At 43.3% G+C, this 21,481-nt stretch overlaps 1 protein-coding gene across 1 annotated transcript in view; it reads left to right on the top strand.

Annotated features, from left to right (window-relative positions):
• Positions 1 to 12,346, top strand: part of ZDHHC8 (zinc finger DHHC-type palmitoyltransferase 8) — a 108,084-nt gene extending 95,738 nt beyond the window's left edge. The window contains exons 10-11 of the mRNA XM_027733088.2: positions 2,616 to 3,652; positions 6,055 to 12,346. Coding sequence (XP_027588889.1) covers positions 2,616 to 3,652; positions 6,055 to 6,226 — 1,209 coding nt within the window. The 3' untranslated portion in view covers positions 6,227 to 12,346. The remainder of the gene's footprint in view (positions 1 to 2,615; positions 3,653 to 6,054) is intronic.
• Positions 12,347 to 21,481: the final 9,135 nt, after the last annotated feature.

Genomic DNA, 21,481 nt, shown 5'->3' with positions numbered 1-21,481 from the left:
CACCTCCCACTGGCTTCTCCTGACACAGGTGCCACCCCACATTCCCCTCAGAGGAGCTGGGCATGCTGAGCACTCCTCTGGATCAGACCCCTCAGCCAGCAGTCACTATGCTCATGGATTCCTTAAGATGGCAGCTTGCAAAACAGAAAGAACTTTTAAAACATCGCAAGAGATATTTTAGTTAAAATTAGTGGAAGACTCCTCATATTTGACCTTCCTTAGTACCTTTTCAACACAGTTGGGTTATATGGAAAAAAACCGCCTTCCTAACACTTGGCATCATTTTCTCCTACAAAAAAAACTGAGGCCCAAAGAATGAGAGAGCTATGCTCTGGATTTTCGACAGTTTTCTCCTTTTTTAGGAGTTTTGGAGCATATTTTCTCATGGATTTATTGAAAATATTCCTTGGCTCCCAGGACCTGAGAACAGGAGTTTGAAAATCACTGGTCTAACTTGTATATTTGCACTACATATCCAAGTCTTCACCCACCAGTGGAGATGCCCTTAAAACACACACACCACACACAGTGCAGTTTTCTTACCATTAATTTCATCGACCCCTCCAGTGTCACCCCTGGAATAACAAGAAGGGGTGATAGGGAGGAGTGCTTTGAATAAGTAAGGAGAGGAAGATATGGTAGAGAAATATAATTGTCTGCAGCAACACTGTAGTGAGAAGAATGTTCCTTAAATGGTGAGGAAAGCTTTTTGTGAATGCTTCCCATTTTGAAAAGAAAGATGGTGATAGATGGTGGAATTCCAGCTACCACCATGTTCAAGTTTTAGTCTTACTGCAGGAATGGTAAATCTTATTCTCTGGACTTGTCCACTTAGTGCAGAAAAGATTGGCTTGTGAAAGGGAACTCAAAAACAACAGTGTGTTTCTGCATCCTAAAAGTTTAATATCCTATCATTTTCACTTTATTACATGAAAAATGGCTTGACATCCAATTGAAAATATTCTATTTACAGGCATCATCTAGCAATTTTGAGCTGTGTAAGCCACGACATTCTGAGTCATAATGCCAAAAGTCAGAGAGCCAAGGAAGGCAGGCTTGTTTTATTCATTCAGCCCAGAGCCAGAGATGCAATATAGATCCAGGAGAGGATCTGGTTAGGCCAGGAGCCTGGGCAGTGCTGGGAAGTGATAGCAGGGCCCAGCACCTTCACTCTGAGTTGCTGTTTCAATCCTGACCTACAACAGTGTTGTTGCTGTGGGCTGACTGGTGTGAATACAACCAGCTCTGGGGACTTGTTCAATTTTGTAGCAGTCACAACTGTCTGGTAGTCAAGCGGGAATATCCTGAAGTGGAGTTCACTTGGCAAGCTGATGGGAGGGCATGCCTTTGTCTGCCAAGCCTGAGCAGGGCACAGAGGGAAGGATGAGGTGAGGGATGCCCTGGTGTCTGTTCTGTGGCACTTCTTCACCTGTCACTGTGATTCTGCTTTTGAGCAGTGAAAGCTGGTAGGAAACAGGGATCGGGACAGAAGAATAAGTAGCACAAATAAATCACGTCCTTGCTCTCTCATCCTCCTCTACAGGCTGCCACTTGGTCTCCTTTTTCCAGAGAAGGCCAAATTTAGCACCATGCTCTGGAAGAGAGTGAGCTGTTTTGCATATTTCTCTATCTTCTAACTCAAAGAAAAAAACCTTTAAAAGCTTCACAAGAAAAGAGATTTTTATAATTTAGCTTTTTCTTTATAGCTTTCCTTTGAAAGAAACTAGATAAAGAATAACCTGTGTTGACTGCATTTGTGATTAAATATGTGACTGATAATAATTCCTGTTTGCAGAACCAGTGTAGCCAATTTATTGTGCATTATGGTAAACTCTTCTTCAAAAATAACAGCAAAAATTATTTGCTTAGCACAGAATGGCATTTTAAGTGAACAGAACTGTAAGCAATTTTCACAGAGTAAAACAAAGTGAAGTCCTATCTGTTTTCATTGCATAAATAAATTATGGCCTCTGATTCCTTCTCTGATGTGGCCACTTTCTCCTGCACAGGCAATAAAAAAGAGAAAATTGCTTCATTTTGTTGTCTAAATGGTAGGAAGGAGCCTCTCTGCTTTAATTAAACTTATGTGCCTAATTTTGAAGACCTATGACCAGAAATTCAGAATTACTGAATATTCATAGCACAGAGTAAAGTGGATAAGAGTGTTCTGGTCCCCAGTGTGTTGAAATGAAGCAGAACGTATTTCTGGCTCAGCACACAAAACCAGACATCCCTCAACTCAAGAGCTATTTGTAGAAAACTCTAAGTGCAGCGGTTTTTCCAAGGGCAGTATTATCAGATTACAATCTGATTTACCTTGACTGAGACTTGAGTCTCAGTTTAGGTCTCACATTCAGTGTTTTCAGTGTCCATGTATTAGCTTATCTATTACTGTCAATATTATTTAGCACTTAGTATGAATAGCTCCTCCTTGCTTCTAAGGTGCTAATCCAGGTGCTAAACAGGACTGAGGAGACTCCTTGTAATGAACCTGTGTCATAGCTGGGATCTGAGAGAAGACCTCCAGCTCTTTCCTTCCCCTGCACTCCCTGTGCAGAGCAAGCCTGTACTGACGTGACACTGGCTTCTGTTTCTCCTCTTCACCTCTGTTTTAGATCACCCTGCAGGAGGGACACAGCCAAGGGGCTTTGATAGAAGAGGATGGCAGGAGCCTTGATTACCAGTCCGAACCCAGCCTGGACATCCCCAGCTACAGGAAGAGCTCCCTCCACAAGACCTATCAGTCTTCCCCACTGCAGATAGATTCCTTTGCCATCAACTCACGATCCCTGAGCCTGAAATCTGCTGGCAGGAGAGGGACAGACAAAGTGCCCCTTCATCCCATAAAGTCTGAAGGGGCGGCTTCCACCCCTTACAAAAGCATCTTTTCTCCCAATTCCCTGTCCAACAGAAACGGGAGCCTTTCCTATGACAGTTTGCTGAACCCCATGTCCCCCTCGGGGAGGAAGTGCATGGCCCACTCTGCAGTGAGCTCTGTTGGGTACCACTCCCCGTATCTGTCAGCCAAAATGTGCCACCTGCGGGGCAGTGACCTGCAGCGCCAGCCCCCCCAGAGCTTCAGCCCCGTGCTGGGGGCTCCGGCTCCGCACCAGCGAGACCCCTCCCCGGTGCGCTACGACAACCTTTCCAAGACAATTATGGCATCCATCCAGGAAAGGAAGGAGATGGAAGAGAGGGAGAAGCTCCTCCACTCGCACCCCGACTCGGTGTTTGCAGACTCGGGTGTCTATGACACCCCCAGCTCCTACAGCCTGCAGCAGGTCAGCACGCTGTCCGAGGACCCGCGCGGCATGGCCATGAGATACGGGTCCAGGGACAATCTGATGGCCGCCACCAGCTTTAGCACAAGGAACCCTATACTGCAGTCCTCAGTGTCTTCACTCTCAAGTGCAATGACAAGAGCACCAAGGACTTCCACAACCTCTCTGCAAGCTGATTTAGCCAATAATAACGTGCAGTCCCATCAGGCGCTGCAGGGCAGGGTGAGCAATGGCTCCTACAAATCCCCGGGCCACCAGGTCCCGTCGTCCCCCACAGGGATGCCCAGGTCACCCTCCTACGGAGGCCCGAAGGCTGTGTCCTTTGTGAACACTGTGGAAATCACGGAGGTGCAAGCAGTGGGAGCACAGAGGTACGTACTGCCCCAGGGGTGCTTGGCCATGGCAACCTGCCCTTGGCTGGAGGCACGACCCAGGTGACACGTTTGCTGTAGGCCACGAGGGTGGGGGGTTGTGGGTGCTCTTCAGTTCCGTGACACCCCCACAGCAACGTCATCATGACAAAATGTTAGCACATGTGCTGTAGCTTGAACTGCAGGTGGTTGAGTCAGTTGTATAAGTCATAGTGAATTGTAGTCATAAAGATTATTTGTCTAAAGATTATTTGGAAGATCTAACTTTCAGGAGGCAGACAGCCATTTTCTCCTCTTCATATGTGTTTAAAAAATGAGCCTGTTTCAGCGAAAGAAGACCTGTGGACTTTCCTTTGCCTCTCTGCCCTCTGTTTGAGACCTGGCTGTGTCAGCTGCTGCTCTAGGAAAGATGATGACAGGAAAAGCTGTTTGCTTTTTCTCAGTCTCTGGTTCTTGGTTCTGTCGCTGCTTTTACACTGTGTTTGTTTAAAAGGTAGAGCCTGTAAATTCACTTCAATTCAGCTCTTTGAGGTTATGAAGAATACAATGTCTGGCAAAAGTGGTCTAGCTATTAAAATAGCTACAGGTCCCATCGGGTGTTAAAGAAAGTGGCAGACATATGAGAACATTGCAGAGGATCTTTTTTACTGAAGTTCCTAAAGTCAAGTACCTAGATTAATAAATAAATAGCTTAATAAACTAGTGAAGTAAACCTCCCACAAGCATTCTGTGCTTTGTAAACCTGGCACATTTTCTCTGGCAGTAACACTACAAATGACTTTCCCCTCTCTCCTTTCCCCTAAGATTCCCAAGCTCCTTCGTGCCTCATTTCAGGAGGCAGACTGTGTTCTTCAGGAGATTTCAGCACTAAACTAGGGCTTTGATAATACTCTGTTGAGGCAAATTTAGCATTTGGTCCCTACATATTTCAGCTGTTTGGGGACACAGCAGTGTTTTATGAAATCACGCCATTAGTTCCATCTCTGTCTGTGTGTTTTGCTGGTTCAGATGCCCACAGCTCCATTCTCTGGTGGAAGCACAGCTCAGCCACGTCGGGCTGGTGGGAGCGGATGGACCTGCTGCTCCAGCTCCAGGAGACAGCTGTCAGACCAGATTGCCACAGAAAAAGTGGCAAAAACTCCAAAACCCTCTGGCCTCCAGGAAAAGTCAGGGTGGTCTGAAATAGCTGGGACTGCCTCTGTCTGCAGGCAGCAGAAAGTGTTCCGTCCTGGAAGGGACGTCAGCCCCCGGTCACTGCTGTTGGCAGGAGCTGCTCTTAAACTTGAGAGTGAGGCAAAGCCCTGCAGACATCATCCAGCCCTGTGCAGGAGTGAGGCAAAGCCCTGCAGACATCATCCATCCCTGTGCAGGAGTGAGGCAAAGCCCTGCAGACATCATCCAGCCCTGTGCAGGAGTGAGGCAAAGCCCAGCAGACATCATCCAGCCCTGTGCAGGAGTGAGGCAAAGCCCAGCAGACATCATCCAGCCCTGTGCAGGAGTGAGGCAAAGCCCAGCAGACATCATCCAGCCCTGTGCAGGAGTGAGGCAAAGCTCATCCAGCCCTGTGCAGGAGTGAGGCAAAGCCCAGCAGACATCATCCAGCCCTGTGCAGGAGTGAGGCAAAGCCCAGCAGACATCATCCAGCCCTGTGCAGGAGGACACTGAGGACACAGCAGCCCCCAGTCATGCTGATACTTCCAGAACATACACAAGTTCTTTTGTAGGTTTTTATCTAATTACTTCAAGAATCCTGGGGAAGAGACACATTATGCTTTAGTGTGTAGTAGCCTGGATTTAGAAGATCTTTTGAGGAGAGCCTGTTGTCCATGCTCCATGGCAATAGGTCAGAAAAAAGGAAATTATTTTAAAGAGTCCGTCTGGATTATGGTCTTTAATTACAGGCATCCTAGAATACTTCCTGACTTGATTCAGTTTGTGTCTTCTGTCACAAAGAAGTCTTACCAATCCACCTGTCTTACGTGTTTTAGATATGAGCAACATAATTTTATCTCAATATTTAGCTAGGAAATGTTTTTTTCTGAATATTTTCTTTCTGATTGTAAGACACAATTTGGCTTAAGGTCAGTAGCGGTGACAGTTAAACCCTCCCGCATCCTACAGATGTTTATGCAATTAATTTAAATCAACAAAGCATTTAAGCAAGTAATTAAATGAACAAATATTACTGGGGTCTTATCCACTAGCCTAATGGTCAAATAAATTCTCTCATTTCAGTGGCTTTTCATCCAGTGCATTGGCTTCAACCAGCTTGCTCCCAGGCTTGAATATTTTGCAATCCTGGGACTCAGGGTAACAGGGGTAATTGTTTATCCTGAGCGAAGCCATTCTGCTATCACACTTTGTCACTAACATTGCATCTTTTGATGTTTCCTTTGATGCAGGGATGACATGCAGTTGAAGACACCTCACAGTAAAATCAATGGACAGCCAAAAGGAATAGTCAGGTTGGGCTCCACATCAAGTTCCCAGGGGACGCCTGTCAGCCCTGCTAGACACTCAAATGTTAAGAAGGTGTCTGGAGTTGGTGGAACAACCTATGAAATTTCAGTGTAAAATAAAATTAGTTAAAAATAAAGAGCCATCCACTCAGCCAGCCATGAAGCTAGGAGCACTGTGAAGACTCAAATAACAACAAAGAAGGAGCAGCAGCAGCCGGCCACTCTCCTTTTCTTGTTTTGGGTTTGTTCTGTTTTCATCTTTCTCTTCTGGCCAAAAACCAGCTGCAGCCTTATTCTTGAGGGAATGAAATTGTACAGTCTATCAGACTCTTCCTGAAGAGGGAAGGAACTGGCAGGAACTGGCTACGACCTGACACCAGGGCCCCGAGGGTTCCCTTCCTGCGGGGGAGCGCTGAAGCCATCGCGCGTCTGTCCAGCGAGTCTGTCGTGTACCAGTTGTGCTGTGACGGTCAGTCCGGGGTCATTCAGCTTTTCCCATGCCTGTTCCCAGTTCTCCTGGCCAGTGATGTGTCCAGCAGGAGCCAGAGGACCACCTGCTGTTTTCCTGCTGCCGTGGAAAGCAGGTTTCCTGTGTGAGAACTGCCCCGCGTCCCCCCGGCGCTGCCGCTTGGGTTCCTTCTCCTGGGAAGGAGCAAGGCAAGGGCACTTGGGCTGCAAACACCGTGTCGTCTTCAAAAACCTCCCTGGTCCTGGATGGGAGCAGGAGAAAGGATCTCAACAGCTTCTCACTGTCTGCCAGTCTCCTCCCTGTGTGTGACACTGTGTGTGTGTCTGTCTCTCGTGGAAAAGGACCAGGAAGGATCTTCCACTGACCTCTCGCTCCCTCTGGGTTCTAAAGGCTTCTCTGACTCGGAAGCAAAACCAAGCAGATAAGAAAGGAAATGTTTGGATGGGAACATACTTTAAACAGCCGTCAGCTGCTTTCCCTGCACCCTCCCTGTTCCCCGTTGGATTTAGGCAATAACCTGGTTTACTGCCCTGCCCTGGTGCCGTCTGTGTAATCCCACAACAAGGTTGTCATGAGCTGTTGAATTTACAGTGTGTGTAACTGAGCCAAGTGTACATCTAAAGGATATAAATTTTCTGTCTGCCTAATTACTAGCACATTCCCTTTGGTCTTCAATACTGTTAGACAAAGGATTTTCCATTTGGGTTTTTTCCCCGGGGAACAACTTTTTAAAATAGTATCAATCAAATCTATTTAACATTCTGAGGTTTCCTTTCGTGTCTCCAGAAAAGTACATTTACTTTGTTGGATTTAAAGACAACTTTACTATAAAAAAAACAAGAAAGGGGTGCATTACTTTTATCACAAATATGAGGACTCTGGCAAAGCTAATTTTGGGACAAATGGATTTTTATTTCTCTGTTCCTTATCTCCTTTTCCTTCCCATGCAGTTACCACCTCAGAAGTCAATAGTACTGAGATCTGGACCAATGCTAACTAGCCAGATCACGTGTGCAATTAAGAATATCCTGAGCGACTGTTGCCAAAGTCACTAAAAATTATTCTTTTATCACTGAGCCAGTCAGCATATGAAACCTCGACTTCCCACCTGGTTCTCCTGGTGAATGGTTTTGACTAGAGAGCTAAATCCATCATTTTTCAGGATATTTGTTTCAAGGGGTTAAATCCTTTTCAATCCTTGACTATAATGAGGAGCTCTCCAGGTATTTGGTAGCAATTCAGAATGTGTTGATAACATCTTATTTGTTTTCATGTATGTTGAGATTAATTGTTCTAGAAGGCAAATACTGACCTTAGTTTTGCCTGGTTAAAATTTATATTTTGATTTGATGAATCTTGACATCTGCTGCAATACATGGTTATTATGTCCCTTGTATATCACATTATTTTTTGGGGACAAAGGTTGAAGAGAACATAAGAAAGTTAATCATCTCTCTGTGGAATGCTCTGTGTTGCCTGAAGGGAGAAACCTGGAAAGCAATGCACCTGCAATAGGCCGAAGTTCTGAGAGAGGGAAGTAGAAGTCAGTGATATTTTCAGTGCCTACTGTAGGGACATTGCAGAGCAGAGAAGCAATAGTCCTTCTATGCAGATTTGCTCACTGGCATGTAGAATATTGTCTTTAGTTGGAGGCACCACGGTACCAGAAAGATGCTGGCAAACTGGATCAGGTACACATGGAGCAATATGTATTAAAGGACGGGCTGGGCTGGCTAATGAGATGATTTAAAGGGCTAAAATGTGCCACTGGCGAGGCAATGAAGGGGAAATCAAGTATCATAATTGTACAAATATGTTAATTAAAAGTTGCAAAACCAAAGGTAAATCAAAGGGTTGTCACTGGTAACCAATGGTCTCCATTTAGAAGGGGGCACAGAAGCTGGAGGAGAAGGGGCAGTGGAATAGTCTTCCAAGGCAGAGTTTTGGAGCCAAAGTATTCAGGACAGTCAAACTATATTTGGACAAGTCATTAAAAGAATTTCTGTGAGAGGTGAGCCTGTGGGGACAAGAGGCTAGACCAGATGGCCTTATAGATTTCTTCCATCTTTAACTGTTACTAATCTGCCATCTACCCTGATGTTAACTCCTCAGGAGGATGCAGTACTTCCTTAAGGACTGGAATTCACTCTGGTGCATAGAGTATCACAAGAATTACTTGTTTTTAAAGTATCACCTATGCCATATGTAAGCCCTGAAAAAGAGGGGATATGAGACACAGGGAGTTTGGGCTTGGGAGCTGGACAAGGGCACATCTGATCATGTATCTTTGAATACCTACATGAAATTCATGCAAGCAAGGCTGAAAATTTGCACCAGTGTAACATTTGAGATTTGCATCCCAGTGATGCTCCACTTTGATCGTTCTTTCTCTTGCATTTATAAATGAAAAAGCTACTGAGGAACTTGAAGGGCCAAAGAGCCTTTGAAGTTAACTACATTAGTTCATGAGAGAATTTCTCAGTAAGACTAAACACAGTATTGTGTGTATAAAGCACTAATATCCAGGGTTATTTTGACATAGTTCACAAGGGGTAAGGGAGGGAAAAATGAATGCACTGTGTCAGTACAGGTTCAGAAGTAAGGATTATGTATTTTGTGAGTAGTTTTGCCCACAGTTGAGAGACATTCAACTTCTTCATAGGTTTACAATGGTACCAAAGTCTTTTTTTTTTTCCTCTTGAGGTTTGCATTTAGTTCAGTGCACATAGCCTGGAGTAAATGATTCAAATTTTCTGAAAGAATAATCTAAGCAGAACTGTTAACAGGAGATTGCATGCAGCAAATCCAGCCTCATTTTCATCCAAGGCACTGAGCCTGCAGTTATTTTCTCATAAATCTAAGTGTCTGTTTCTATAGTTCCTGTTGTGGGACTGGGGACCTATTTATTAAATCCAGTTTTTGAGCAGATCCAGCCCATGTTAAAGTATAGTTCTTTAAGCAGTTTACAGATTAGCAGCAAGGTTCTTCTGCCCAGATAGCCTATTTTTACAGACACTGCAGGCCAAATCTTCAGCTGGTATAAATTGGTGTGGCTCCATCAAAGCTCATTTAATTGATGCTAATTTGTAGTAGGTGGGGATCAGCCATGAAAATCCAGCACGAGTTAACACATCCTGTAAAGTAGCTTCTTTATTTTTGTCATGCTTATTTCACGTGTCAGAAGTCTTAAATATTGTCAACATGTTTTTATTTGTAGCTGTGGATTGTATTACCTATTTAAAAAACAGCAATAGTTTTTGTTTAGTTTATGCATCAGTTTTCATTGCATATTGCATTTTATTAGCAGTTTGTTCCCTGTTCATACGCTCCCATTTAGCCTCCAGGTTTTCATTGTAGTACAACCTGCCTTGAAAAGTTGGATCTCTGTATCTTTAATTGTATAATATATTGAGTATTATGAAATTAAATGTACCTTACTACATGGGTGGGAGAGAGAGGAAATATTTTTACTTGAAGCCTTAATATTTTCTTTTTTTACTACTTTGTTTGTTGACCTCATAGGAAAGTCTGAATAGCAAAGACTTTGAAACTCCGGGCCAAATACTGCACTGACAGACAACCAGCATTTGGCCCCCATGTCAAAACTGGATGCAGACATAACCTGAAGTGAACAAGGGAAAAGCCTCAGGGTGGCATATCTTCCTGAAGATCATTGATACAGTCTCAAAATACGTCTGTAAGCAAGTACATTAAAGAATTCTTCAAGTCTTGAATTTTAAAGGAAGGTGATAGCAGGAACTGCCCTAATATCTTACATTTGCTTTTTTATTTATTTTTTTTTTTAAATTAAGCAAAACAAATGTATTTACTCAGTTTGGTTGAAGGCAGCTCTGAGGGTTGCACAGAGCTGTGTGTCAGTGGCCACGTGCAGCAAATGAGCTGGGCTGTGTTGCTGCTCTAATTGCTAACCAAGCATAACGTTGGGGCAGCTTGGCCTGAGAGAATCCCCTCCTGGGCGTTCCCGTGGACGTTCCTACTCTCCTGCAAGCCTAATGTGGAAATTGCAATGTGGTTTTCTTTGGACTATATCTGTGGGCCAGACTAGAGATATATAGAGAGATATATATATATAGTCAATATTTTTTTGTGTGTGTGGGAAAGATGGGGTCAAGCTTGCTGTCTCTGACAGTCTGGGAAGTTGATGTCGAACCGTTTTTATGGTCTGTATTTCACCTGTTCTGCCACCTTGAATTGTTGGAATGTATCCGTGCAGGCTTTGTGGAGCTCTGTCTGTAACCTTTTTTGTGGCTCTCGTAATACATATATATTTTTTAAACCTTTGAGTCACTTCAGTATTTTCGAGTGTCCGTTTCTGCCCCGGTGCATTCGTTTGCTGAGCTGGCTCGTGGTGCTCTGCCCTTCCTCACTTCCACTGGTGCACAACGTGCACTGAAAGAGTAGAACTGGAAAGGCCAGTTCCAGTGCAAAGTCTGCAAGTGACAAAACATTAAAAGAAGTGACTGCAGGTTAAATCTCATTTTCAAGATGCTTATGGTAGAGTAGGAAATATGCTCTGTCTTTAAAAGTGTCTCCTGGTTGTGACCAATGAACCGTGTTTGTGAGGTCACAGCAAGTGGTCCATGAAACAACACTAAGTTTTCTGTACTGTTTTTAATTCCAGTTGTGGGGTTAATAGGGATCCTGTGGTCCAGGACAATTGCAAATCATTGCTACAGAGCCACTGGAAAAAAATGTTATAATGGTATTTGCTGCAATGTTCTGTCCAGATCCTCTGGGTTTATAAATCCCAAAGATGTACAGTTCTTAGTCTATCTTCATCTGCCTGTTTCTGGTCTTTGAAAATATGTCCATTTGATCTGTCAGGCTGGCTTACAACACGCACAGTTGCCAAGCCCTGCAGCTGCTGCAGGATTTCTGATGCCATAATTTGCATATATAGGCTAATTGCATTAAGCAAGGATCCATTCAAGCATGTTCATCATAAATGCCAGTCATATTTGTGTGCTGTTGTGTCTTCACGTGGCAGACATTACCTTCTATATGAAATGGCCCAAACCGTAATCACCAGACCCCACTGATGTTGGCGACATCAAAGAGGATTATATTAGCTCATGATCTGTTTTAATACATTTTATTTAAAGATATCTTGGCTTACAGCAATCTTGGCTTTCTTCCCTCTAAGTGATGGATAAATCATCCAAGTTTGTATTCGTTTCTTCATTATTGTTATTTTTTATTCTGCAGGACAAGTTTAAGTTCACATTTTGGAACATAATAAGGAGAGACAAAGGAAACTATTTATACAGGTGAATATATCTTTTAAGAGAGAAGCAGTTTTATAATAAATAGATTAGAATTACTACTAGAATAGGTTTTGTTCATCTTGTCACAATAACTTGAAATTTAAAGCAAGGCTTATTTCACAGCTGATATCTCCAGCCCTGAAACATTTTTAAAATGTCTTGGTTAGACATTTCAAATTATGTGAAGAAATATGATCTACTTTTACAGATTAAAACAGTCCTAGAGAAGTGATGGTACATTTTCCAGTGCCTTATATATATGTGTATATATTTATATGTATATATATAATGCCTATATGTATATAATGTATATGTAATTGTGTACATATATTCAAGTAAAACTAGTTACAGGTGTCCTAATCTGGTGTATTTTAAATAGAACTGATCTGTGTTGATAAAAAAAAAGGTTGTGTCAGCAGCAAAATACAAAACGGAAATCACTTACTAAAATGTAAGCAAATAAAATAGACTGGAAACAGTGTTTCTGCCGGTGGTTATGTTCCAGGCCGTGGGAGACGCCATTTTAAGGAATGTCCAGAGAGAAGGGAAAGCAGTGCTGGAAGCTGGGAGGACGTGGAGAACTCCCTCGGTGCTCAGCCCTGTGAAGGGGGTGCAGGGGAGGGGACAGGAGGGTTTCAGGGGCCTCAGATGGACCATCAGAACCTGCCTCAAACAAGTGGCCTTGAGAGCTCCGGCTCTTGGCCTGCCAGGGATGTCACAGCCCCACAGGCGTGGGTGGGACTGTGGCAGTTCTTTCCAACAGGCAAATTGATTCCTCTCCCCCAGGGGGTCGGGTTTTTCTGCCCACAGGGATGCAATCCTGGGGACTCTGTCTACATACAGAACAGGGACCTTTCCAAAGCTTCAGGCAGTGGATCTGATCCAGAGAGAGAAAAGTGGCTGCTGTGGAAAAGACTCATCTCCTGACTGTAAGGAAGCTGATTCATGTTTCTTTGCCTTACAAGTTATTTCATGTTGTGTTGCCATCCTGTTCACCTTTTACACATGCATCCCTTGTGTGGATATTTCAGACAGTAATTTTGCCATTTATTTCCCAGGAATATGAAGCACTGACATAGCCTGTCCATGTGGTACTAGATCTAGAACACACCTGGCCTGGGATGGACAGTGTATGAGACCATGTGAGCACTGTGGGCACTGCTGAGGTTTACCAGTATTCCTGGACTGTGTTAAGATATTCTGTCCCTCCACTCCTCATTAATGAAAGTCATTTCTGCATTTGTGGGCATGGCCAGTTTGCTCAGACTACATGGCAGAAGTGCACAACATGACTTAGGCAGCAGATTCTGCCAGATCATGAGCTTTTCTAGGGGTTTAGTTGGATTTTTGAATAAAGGGGTACCACAGGTAAGTCTGGTATTTTAAAAATGCCCCCTTTCTTAAATAAAACAATTTGAGAAACATAAGTAATTCAAACCCCTTTCTTTCAGCAGACTTTATGCCCTGTAAAAGCCATAAGGGCCATATCCTACCTTCTGAGTGTGATTTCACACCTTTTAACTCCCAGCCTGCGCTGGGGCTTGGACTGTCCATCTATTCCTTCAATATGAGGTAAGAACAGGATTTTCAGGGATTTATTTGAGCATTGTATGTATGTGTGAAACCCTCCCATTGAGCTCAGTGAGAACTGAAAGAGATGATGGGAAGGCTAAGTCTGGTTGGCAATGCCTGAAAGTCTTTAAGGGAACAGTAGCCCTCCATACAAGTGAGGGCTGTCCTTTATTTAGCACAGTTGGTTTGGAACTGAAGGCTGGCTGTGAGTTTGGCTTCAGTAGATCATGTCATTGCACACAGTCAGCAGTGGGGACTCAGTGTAGGGCTTTCAACACCAAAATCACAGGCTTCGAATACCTTGGGTGAACACCTAAAGTGAGAATCCCTGTTTTCAGAATGGCACATAAGCTCATGAATGCTATTCCTAGCTCATGCTGAAACCTTAGTTCCTCTGAAATCAGTGGTAGTTTTTCCTTTAATAGTAATGGTGCCTCATTATACTTGATGTGCCTTTGGAAGTGGACTGTGGAAGCTCATAAAATTGCATTATAATCTGGTTCTAGTCCTGGGCACAGGTGGCTTAGCAGAATACAGCTTTGCTGTCAGCTTTTTCTCTTGTACAGTCATTGGAACAGATGGTAGAAGGGTTTTTGTTGATTTTTTTTTTTAAATACAAACCAATGCTACTTTTTCTTAGGAAAAGCTCATCTTGTAGAAACTGCAGTGTCTGAGTAAATTCAATGAGTAACAGCATGATCCAGTTTTTGCAGCCTGAATATTATGGATCCATCTGGCCCTGGGATCAGCCCTTGCTGTCTCATTGACAGTTATCTAAAATAACAGACTTAAAAACAAGAGAAGTAAGTAATTATAAATAGGTAGTACTTGGTTATGACTAATTTTTCAGGCACACTATGACATAGTGGAGACAAACTGCTCTGTTGTTGGCCACAATCTCCTACATCAACAAGCACGTGCTTTGCGCTGCTCTTGGTGGCAGCTCTGCAGCACTGAGCCGGAATTCCCAGTAAGAGAGGGACCAGTTGGACATTCTGCTGGAAACACGAGCTGCACTTAAGGCCCAGGAATGGGCTTCAGGCACTCTGGTAGCGGGTCCTGACTCCAGTGCAGATTCCTGCTGACTCCTGTGTCTGTCGGTGCCTCCTCGCTCCGTGTCAGGGGGAATTGTGACTTCCCGACCTCCCAAATGTGTTGTGTTTGTGGGAGGCTCCAGCCCTGTCGTTCTGGGACCAGCTGTGTAGCTGGAGCCAAGCAGATTCCTCCCGTAGGTCTTCAGGAGCAATAGGGCAGATTTGGGGCATATTTAACCTCAACTGAAAGCATAACTGAGGTCATGTACTTGGGGAGGAAGTTTTTGTGTGTTTGTGATGGGTGTTGCTGACAATAATCTCCCTCTTTCACACTGACTTAGGAAAGCTGTTTTAGTAAATACCTGAGAGGCATTTCTGCGTTGACACTTCCCTTGACCCCCAGCATATTTCCCTATAATGCAAACCCTCTGCACAATACCCACACTGCACAATCCTCATTCCAAGAGACCATATGCTTCATTGCCTTAAGCAGTTCTGCTCTTCCCTGCTTGCTTATTGGAATAGTTGTTCATGTAGATATAATAATAACTCAAATGACTGAGCAGAAATACAGTAAAAGAAATACATATATATATATTTATGCAAAAATACAGTAAAAAAATAGCTGTAGGTTGAGAGTGACCTCAAAAAGGGGGACACTGCAATGTGCTATTGAGGCACAAAACACGTTGACATGTCATGGGCAGCTGAGGAAATCCAGCCTTTTACATCTTCTCTTGAGAGCAAGGACTGAGCTGCTGTGTTGCCATGAGAAAACTGCTAATAATTCCTGTCTTTTTTTGTGTCTGTTTTACTTCTGTGCAGAAGTACATATCTGTTTATCTACAGCTCCTTATTCACAGCACATGAAGCTTGTTGAAGAAGGAATAACATTGTCTGTTACTGCACTAATTCTAGAGATATCTGTGCAGCTTCTCTTCATGTATCCCTAAAGCCTGGGTGGTGCAGGACTGCATTACAGCCCCATGTCACAAATGATGGAGAGACATTTATGGGTACAAGAGGCTTGGGATGTCCTCTCTGGTTTTGGTCTAGTTATATATATGTAAAAATATATATATGTAAAAATATACATACTGTCATTAGCAGTGCCCTGCGTGGGGCTGCGAAAGCAATGCTCTCCTTTAGCCTGGGTTGGCATGACTTGATTTTTGAAGCCTAGTTCCTTGGATGCTCCATGACTGTGCTTAAGGGTAAATTCATCACTTGAATCCTACAGCTGGTGACTTGAATAAATTAAAGCTAATGTGGTGGTCAGACTAGCACAGTACAGTGGGCTGATTTTCACCTGAAGGTCCTTAAAATTCCCCTAGGAAATGCATGAATACATTGGCAGAAATTCGACTGAATGAGCTCAGTAACATCATTTGGAAAAGAGAAAAAGCCACGATGCCATTTTGCCTGATCCATATGTAGAGCAATTTACAAATTGCTACACACACATATATATATACACATACATTTACATGCATATGTATGTGCAAAGATATTTATAAAACCAACCACAGCCTTTCAATTGTGTGTGCTGTGATTCATCAGCAGCAATAGTTTTTGGCAGGGACATAATTTCAAATCTTCTGCTGAGGATGCCTGCCAAAACATTGTTGGACAGAGATAGGACGAGAAAAGTTATTTATAAATGGGGATAATTAGGTCCTGTGGTTATTAGTGTAGGGAACGAGACAGAGAGACGACATGTGCAGTAATGAGTATTGTAATATGAAGAGATGCTCTCCATGATTTTCTATTTGATGACTGAAAAAATAAAAAAAATCAAAATCTCTCAGGTGAAATAACATGTGGTGCTCTCAGCTGGGAGAGTCATACTGTGGGACTGTGTGTGTCACGCAGGTCTCAGACTAATGGAAGCTTGGAATCCTTCCACAGGATCCAGGTGCTGACTGTCATAACTGAGGTTGGACTCTGTTTCCTCGGTCCTGGACTTTGCATTTTGTGTTCAGGGAAAAATAAACCCTGATCAGACATAGGAACTGTACTAATTCCTCTTATTTGGAAGCAGTGTCAGGGGAGAGCAGTGCTGGGGGTGATGCTCATCGTCTCTGCCAGCAGAGTCAGTCATGCACGTTACACCCCTTTGTTCTTCAGAAATACTGTCACTGGGACAAATTCATCTTTGCACTGGCCTTCTCCCTAGAGGTACAAATCCAGTGACCACAGAGTGCAGTTCATCCCCACAGGGTGTGAAAGGAGCCCGTGCTCACACCCAGGACAATGCTCGCAGGACATTCACTGCACAGGAGTTGGTCACATGGTGAGTCAAGAGAATGGCAACTAATATTAAAGAATTCTTAGCTCCTGGCTTTATCCCAAGCTTACTAGGTAGTGTGATTAACGTGCAGTAGACACTTAAGCACACCTCTGCATTTGAACAGTTGAATATCCCATTAACTTTTCTTACTTCCAAGCTACTTGGCCTGACCTCACAATGCTTGGGATTTTTAAGGCCCCAAGCTCCTGAAGTCTCAGTAAATGCTTGCTTATGGGGGCAGGTTTCTGAGTTTTTCACTAGAGGTGAGGGGAAAAGACATCTTCAGCATCGCAGAGAAGCTTGAAATACAAAAATGGTGTCTCTCCAAAGGTCATTATTCCTCCTGCAAAGTGTGGGGTTTTAATCGCTGGCACAATACTGAGGAGTTCCCTGCCCTCAGGAGGGTTATCCCAGTATTCAGAGGTGGGTGCAGTGTGAGCAAGTGCTGGGCTGGGGCCGGGCCGGTGTCTCTGGGGCGGGGGTGGTGCTGGGCCAGCTCGTCTGGCTCGGGCGGAGCCGCAGCTGCTGCTCCTGCCCCGTTGCCAGGGGAGAATGGCACGGATGGGGCTGAATACCCCACAGCTCCTCCGGGCCTGGAGGGAGCGGCACTTCCCCAAAACTATTTCATCCCAGGGTTGTGCCCACACATCCTCAATGCAGCTTGTATGTGAAAACACTGCATTTAAATGCTGCTTCCAGAAAAAGAAACAGCCTGTGCCAAGCTCATCCCTAGGGTGACTTTTTTTGAAGTTGCAAAGCAGGGAATATCTGAAACAGCTACTGAGAGGAAAGGATATTTTGGGGGAGCTAGAATTTTCCCTTTGTACTTCTTGTAAAGCATTACATGGATCCTTAAAACGAGAAATCTCCTGAAGTGTGTAATTATGTACGTCACGGTGCCTCAGATGGCTCTGCCAGCAGAGCACTCTCTCCTGGTAAGTGAATTTGGCAGCACAGGTCTTTCAGTGGTTTGCAAGTGCACCTAAAAGCAGTGCTGGGTTTATAGGGCATAGACTGCAGTGCCTAAGTATTAAGTGCTCAGTAATGACTGCAACAGAATCCAACACTGTCAAGACCATAACAACTGCAAATTTATTTTTTTTCTTTCTGAAACAGAAAAAAAAAATGGTGCAAAGAGAGATCAGTTGAACTTTGTCAAGGCAGCAAATGCTGTTGCAAAAGCAAATTCTCACCTGCTAATCAGGATTAGGAGAAGTGCCTGGGTTCTGTTTGGTTGTTGGGAGCTCTCAGCAGCACCTGTGCTTCATTATCAAAATCAAGGTTTACTGTTATCTAAGACAAAAACGTTGGGAGGGGGGGTGCTCCTTGAGGCAGTAATATCAAATCCCCTTTTGTTTCCTGGAGAATGATTACAGTGAAATACTTTGCTTATGTTTCCATTCCCTAGACCATCTGTTTCAAATTAAACCCTTCTGGCGTGATACATCATTATTTATTAGAGCATTACATTAGATAATGCAGTGTTAGTATTGCTGTTATAAACCCTTAGTTTCACAAGTGTGACCCCAGGGGCAGAACTAGATGTGTTTACTTAATGAAAGGGCCAGAGACTGTTAATAAAACTAGTTTTCCAGTTCACAAATTACCCTTTTTTTAGGTCTTTCACAACTACATTTTTGGTGTGTCTTTCAATTGCAGCTCTGACTGTGTTTGGTAGAGAGAAAACTTCTGGTTTTAGATGACTGAAGGTGAAAGTACCGAGGACTTGTTAGTGATAAACTATGAGGCAAAATTTAAGAAGTACAAGACTTTGCAAGGAGACTTTTTTTTTAGTTTTCAGTCCCAGTGTGTTAAAGAGCCTCACTCGATCCTTACTGGAGGAGTAAGGAAAGAGACTGAGACACAGCAAAGCAAATCACAGCTCTGTTTGAGATACTCCAGTTTACCAGTGATGCCCAGTGTTAGTAAAAATATTTCTTTCAATCTACTTCAGTTAGAAGGATGGTGACTGTGAGGAATGGATTAATCATTCCTGATGGAAAGACTGTGTATGCTTTAGATAAGACAAAGCCTACTTTTAATGTGCTTAGAGAGAGTGTGTCTGGGGAAGAGGACAAGTCTTTTATCTTAAATGAGCTTCTCTTTTTCTGGTCAAGGGAGATCTGAAGAATCCTCTAGTGGGTGATTCACAACACCTAGATTAAATTCAAGATCTGAATCACTGCTAAAATAGATAAATGCAGGCTTGCTTTCATGGCAAAATCTCCCAAAATTTTGTGCTGCATTTAACTGACGCAGAACTTGTGTAGTTCTGCTCACCCTTCAGTGAAGAGTCAGATACAGTCAGGAAGCCAGGATCCCCTAAAAAATATTTTCTTTTTTTTCTTTTTTTTTTTAATTGGTCAAATCATACCAACCAAAGTTGCTTAGAAGCAGTATTCTCTCTTGCTCTATAAAAAAAAATTGTATTAAGTGAGCTTAAGTAGCATAATTTTATAACCTGAAAGTTTAATCTAGTGTATCATTTAAATTTTGCAGGGTCTGAGGCAGGCCAGGATGACATCAATATTTCCTTTAAGAAAGCCAACAGTAAATCCTCAGTGTGTGTCTGAATACATGTGGATCAAATGACATAATGTTAACTTTTCTCTCTCTCTGTTTCTCTTTTGAAAATAAACTTGCACTTTTTTTTTTTTATGGGGAAGGTGATACATGGTGAGTAAATACTTTAAGGGTCATGGAAGAGGCTTTTCAAAACCACATTTTCCTGGTTTCAAATGTCCTTTTATTAGTCTGTTTTGTCTAAAAAAAATGCCTGAAAGTTCATAAGTTTTGCTTGCCAGTTGTAGGCTGGAGACCTGCCCTTGCTGTGCCTGTAGCTAATGGTAAAACATCCAAACACTGACTCATCCCCGCAGGATCCAGGGCCCAGCCAGAGCTGAGTTGTTTGTTTTCCCGGGGCAGTTCACCCCGAGGGTTGCCACGGACCTGCTGCTGCCACAGGGATTTCCTGCCTGCCAGGGAAAGCAGCACCATTTGTCAGGCCCCATTTGTGCTGACCTTTCTGCCAACCCTGCTGGCTTTCTGACTTCTCCTTGTGCTGGTCACAGCACAGTGAAGAGGCCACCCTAACCTTGGGCACCCTCCTTGAAGGTGTCTCTGCATCCAACCACAGAAATGGGATAACCCCCTGGGAATCATCCCCGAGTACTGGACCTATGGCATCAGTAGCACGAGCATTTACTGTTTTAGCTAACAGAATAATTCCATTAGTGGGTACTGTCAGTAGGTTGTTATCCTCTTAGGTGGATTTTCTGCTCACAGATGAAATACAACACAATAAAACTGGATTACAATAGCAGCAATATAAATATATATAAAAAGAACAAAGCTAGAGGTTAAGAAGTTCTTGATGAGATGCAGGACTGTATGTTCAAGCTAGTGGTAACTTTCAGTAAATTATTTTTAGAGTTTTTTTTTTTTAACGTGATTGAATTACAAGTTTTACAAAATAGTAAACATAATCTAATTAAAAATAACATTTTTGGACTTACTGAGTAAAATCTAAGGTAATCTCGAAAGACTTTTGCACATGAATTGTATAAGTGTATTAGTACCTAATCCAAGCAGAAACAAGCTGCAGAATGTGAGCACAGGCACAGGAGATTCCTAATGGTGAAGTGTTAGCACAGGAGAATGACATCCAAAATGCAGCACTGAGGCAAACAATCAATATTATCCATTTTCATTTTCTGGTGCAATGGGGTTACCCAGATGTTCAGCAATACTTTTTTTGCTGAGGAAACAGTTTTGACTGTTGCTTAACAACAGCCTCAAACTTTTCTGGTGGTGAGCAGAGCCCAGCCCTGGTATAAGTTGGTGACACCGGGAGACTGAGACCTGGGGAAAAGGGACTGTGCTATTTATGAGGAACTGTATGTGAGGTTTTGAAACTAAACTTTTTCCTTCTGGGCTCTTGGTAAGAAAGCACATACACTGCATAAATACATACACCTGCCTCTATGATAAGGGCTAACACTTCCAAGATAAATCTAAAGAAAAATAATAACAATTTAAAGCTATGTAAGAATAAACAGAAAGCTGAGTATCTTAAATACAGAGAATGAACAGGCAAGAAGGATAAAAGGAGAGAAAAATCATCTACTCTCTAGCAAATTTTCATCAAGGTCTGATTTACGTGAGTGGCCCCTGGGAGCCACTGTTGGTCTGTGAAATGCCCAAGAGCCAAAGGACCTGTGCTACAGTGAGAGCTGTATCTCCTCCGCACCATATGTGTGTGAGACAGAGACACAGAGCGGTGGACAGGGGAAAGACACTCCACTGGAAAGTGGTTTAACTTTAGCAGAAAGACCATTTCTTGTGGGCAGGCACAGCGTCCTTGTAGCCCTGCTGTCAGTGCCCAAGGCTCCGGGGGACAGGGGCTCGGGGGAACAGGCTTTGTTCTCAATTGCTCTGGGTCACTCACATGGCTGGAAATCTGGCTCTTGGAAACTGTCCTGCTGGCATATTGGTGGAATAACAGGAATAGTATTGGAGAATTTGTAGTGTGGGGAATGTGGTTATGGAGGTGAAGCTTGAACAGGTGGACAGGAATGGTAAGAATGCATAATGAAATATGTAAAGGCTGGATAATGGAATCTGTAAAATCTAAGGGCATCCCAAGGTCCACATTCAGCAGCATTTCTGTCACCATTTGCAAACTGCTGAATCTAACAGATAGAAACTGTTGAATTTGGGA

The sequence above is a fragment of the Pipra filicauda genome, unplaced genomic scaffold (assembly GCF_003945595.2).
Source record: "Pipra filicauda isolate LSUMZ 115617 unplaced genomic scaffold, ASM394559v2 scaffold14_size4853619_pilon, whole genome shotgun sequence".
In the NCBI taxonomy this organism is placed as follows: domain Eukaryota; kingdom Metazoa; phylum Chordata; class Aves; order Passeriformes; family Pipridae; genus Pipra; species Pipra filicauda.
Note: the sequence above shows the minus strand (reverse complement) of the source record. Positions and strands in the feature narration are given on the sequence as shown.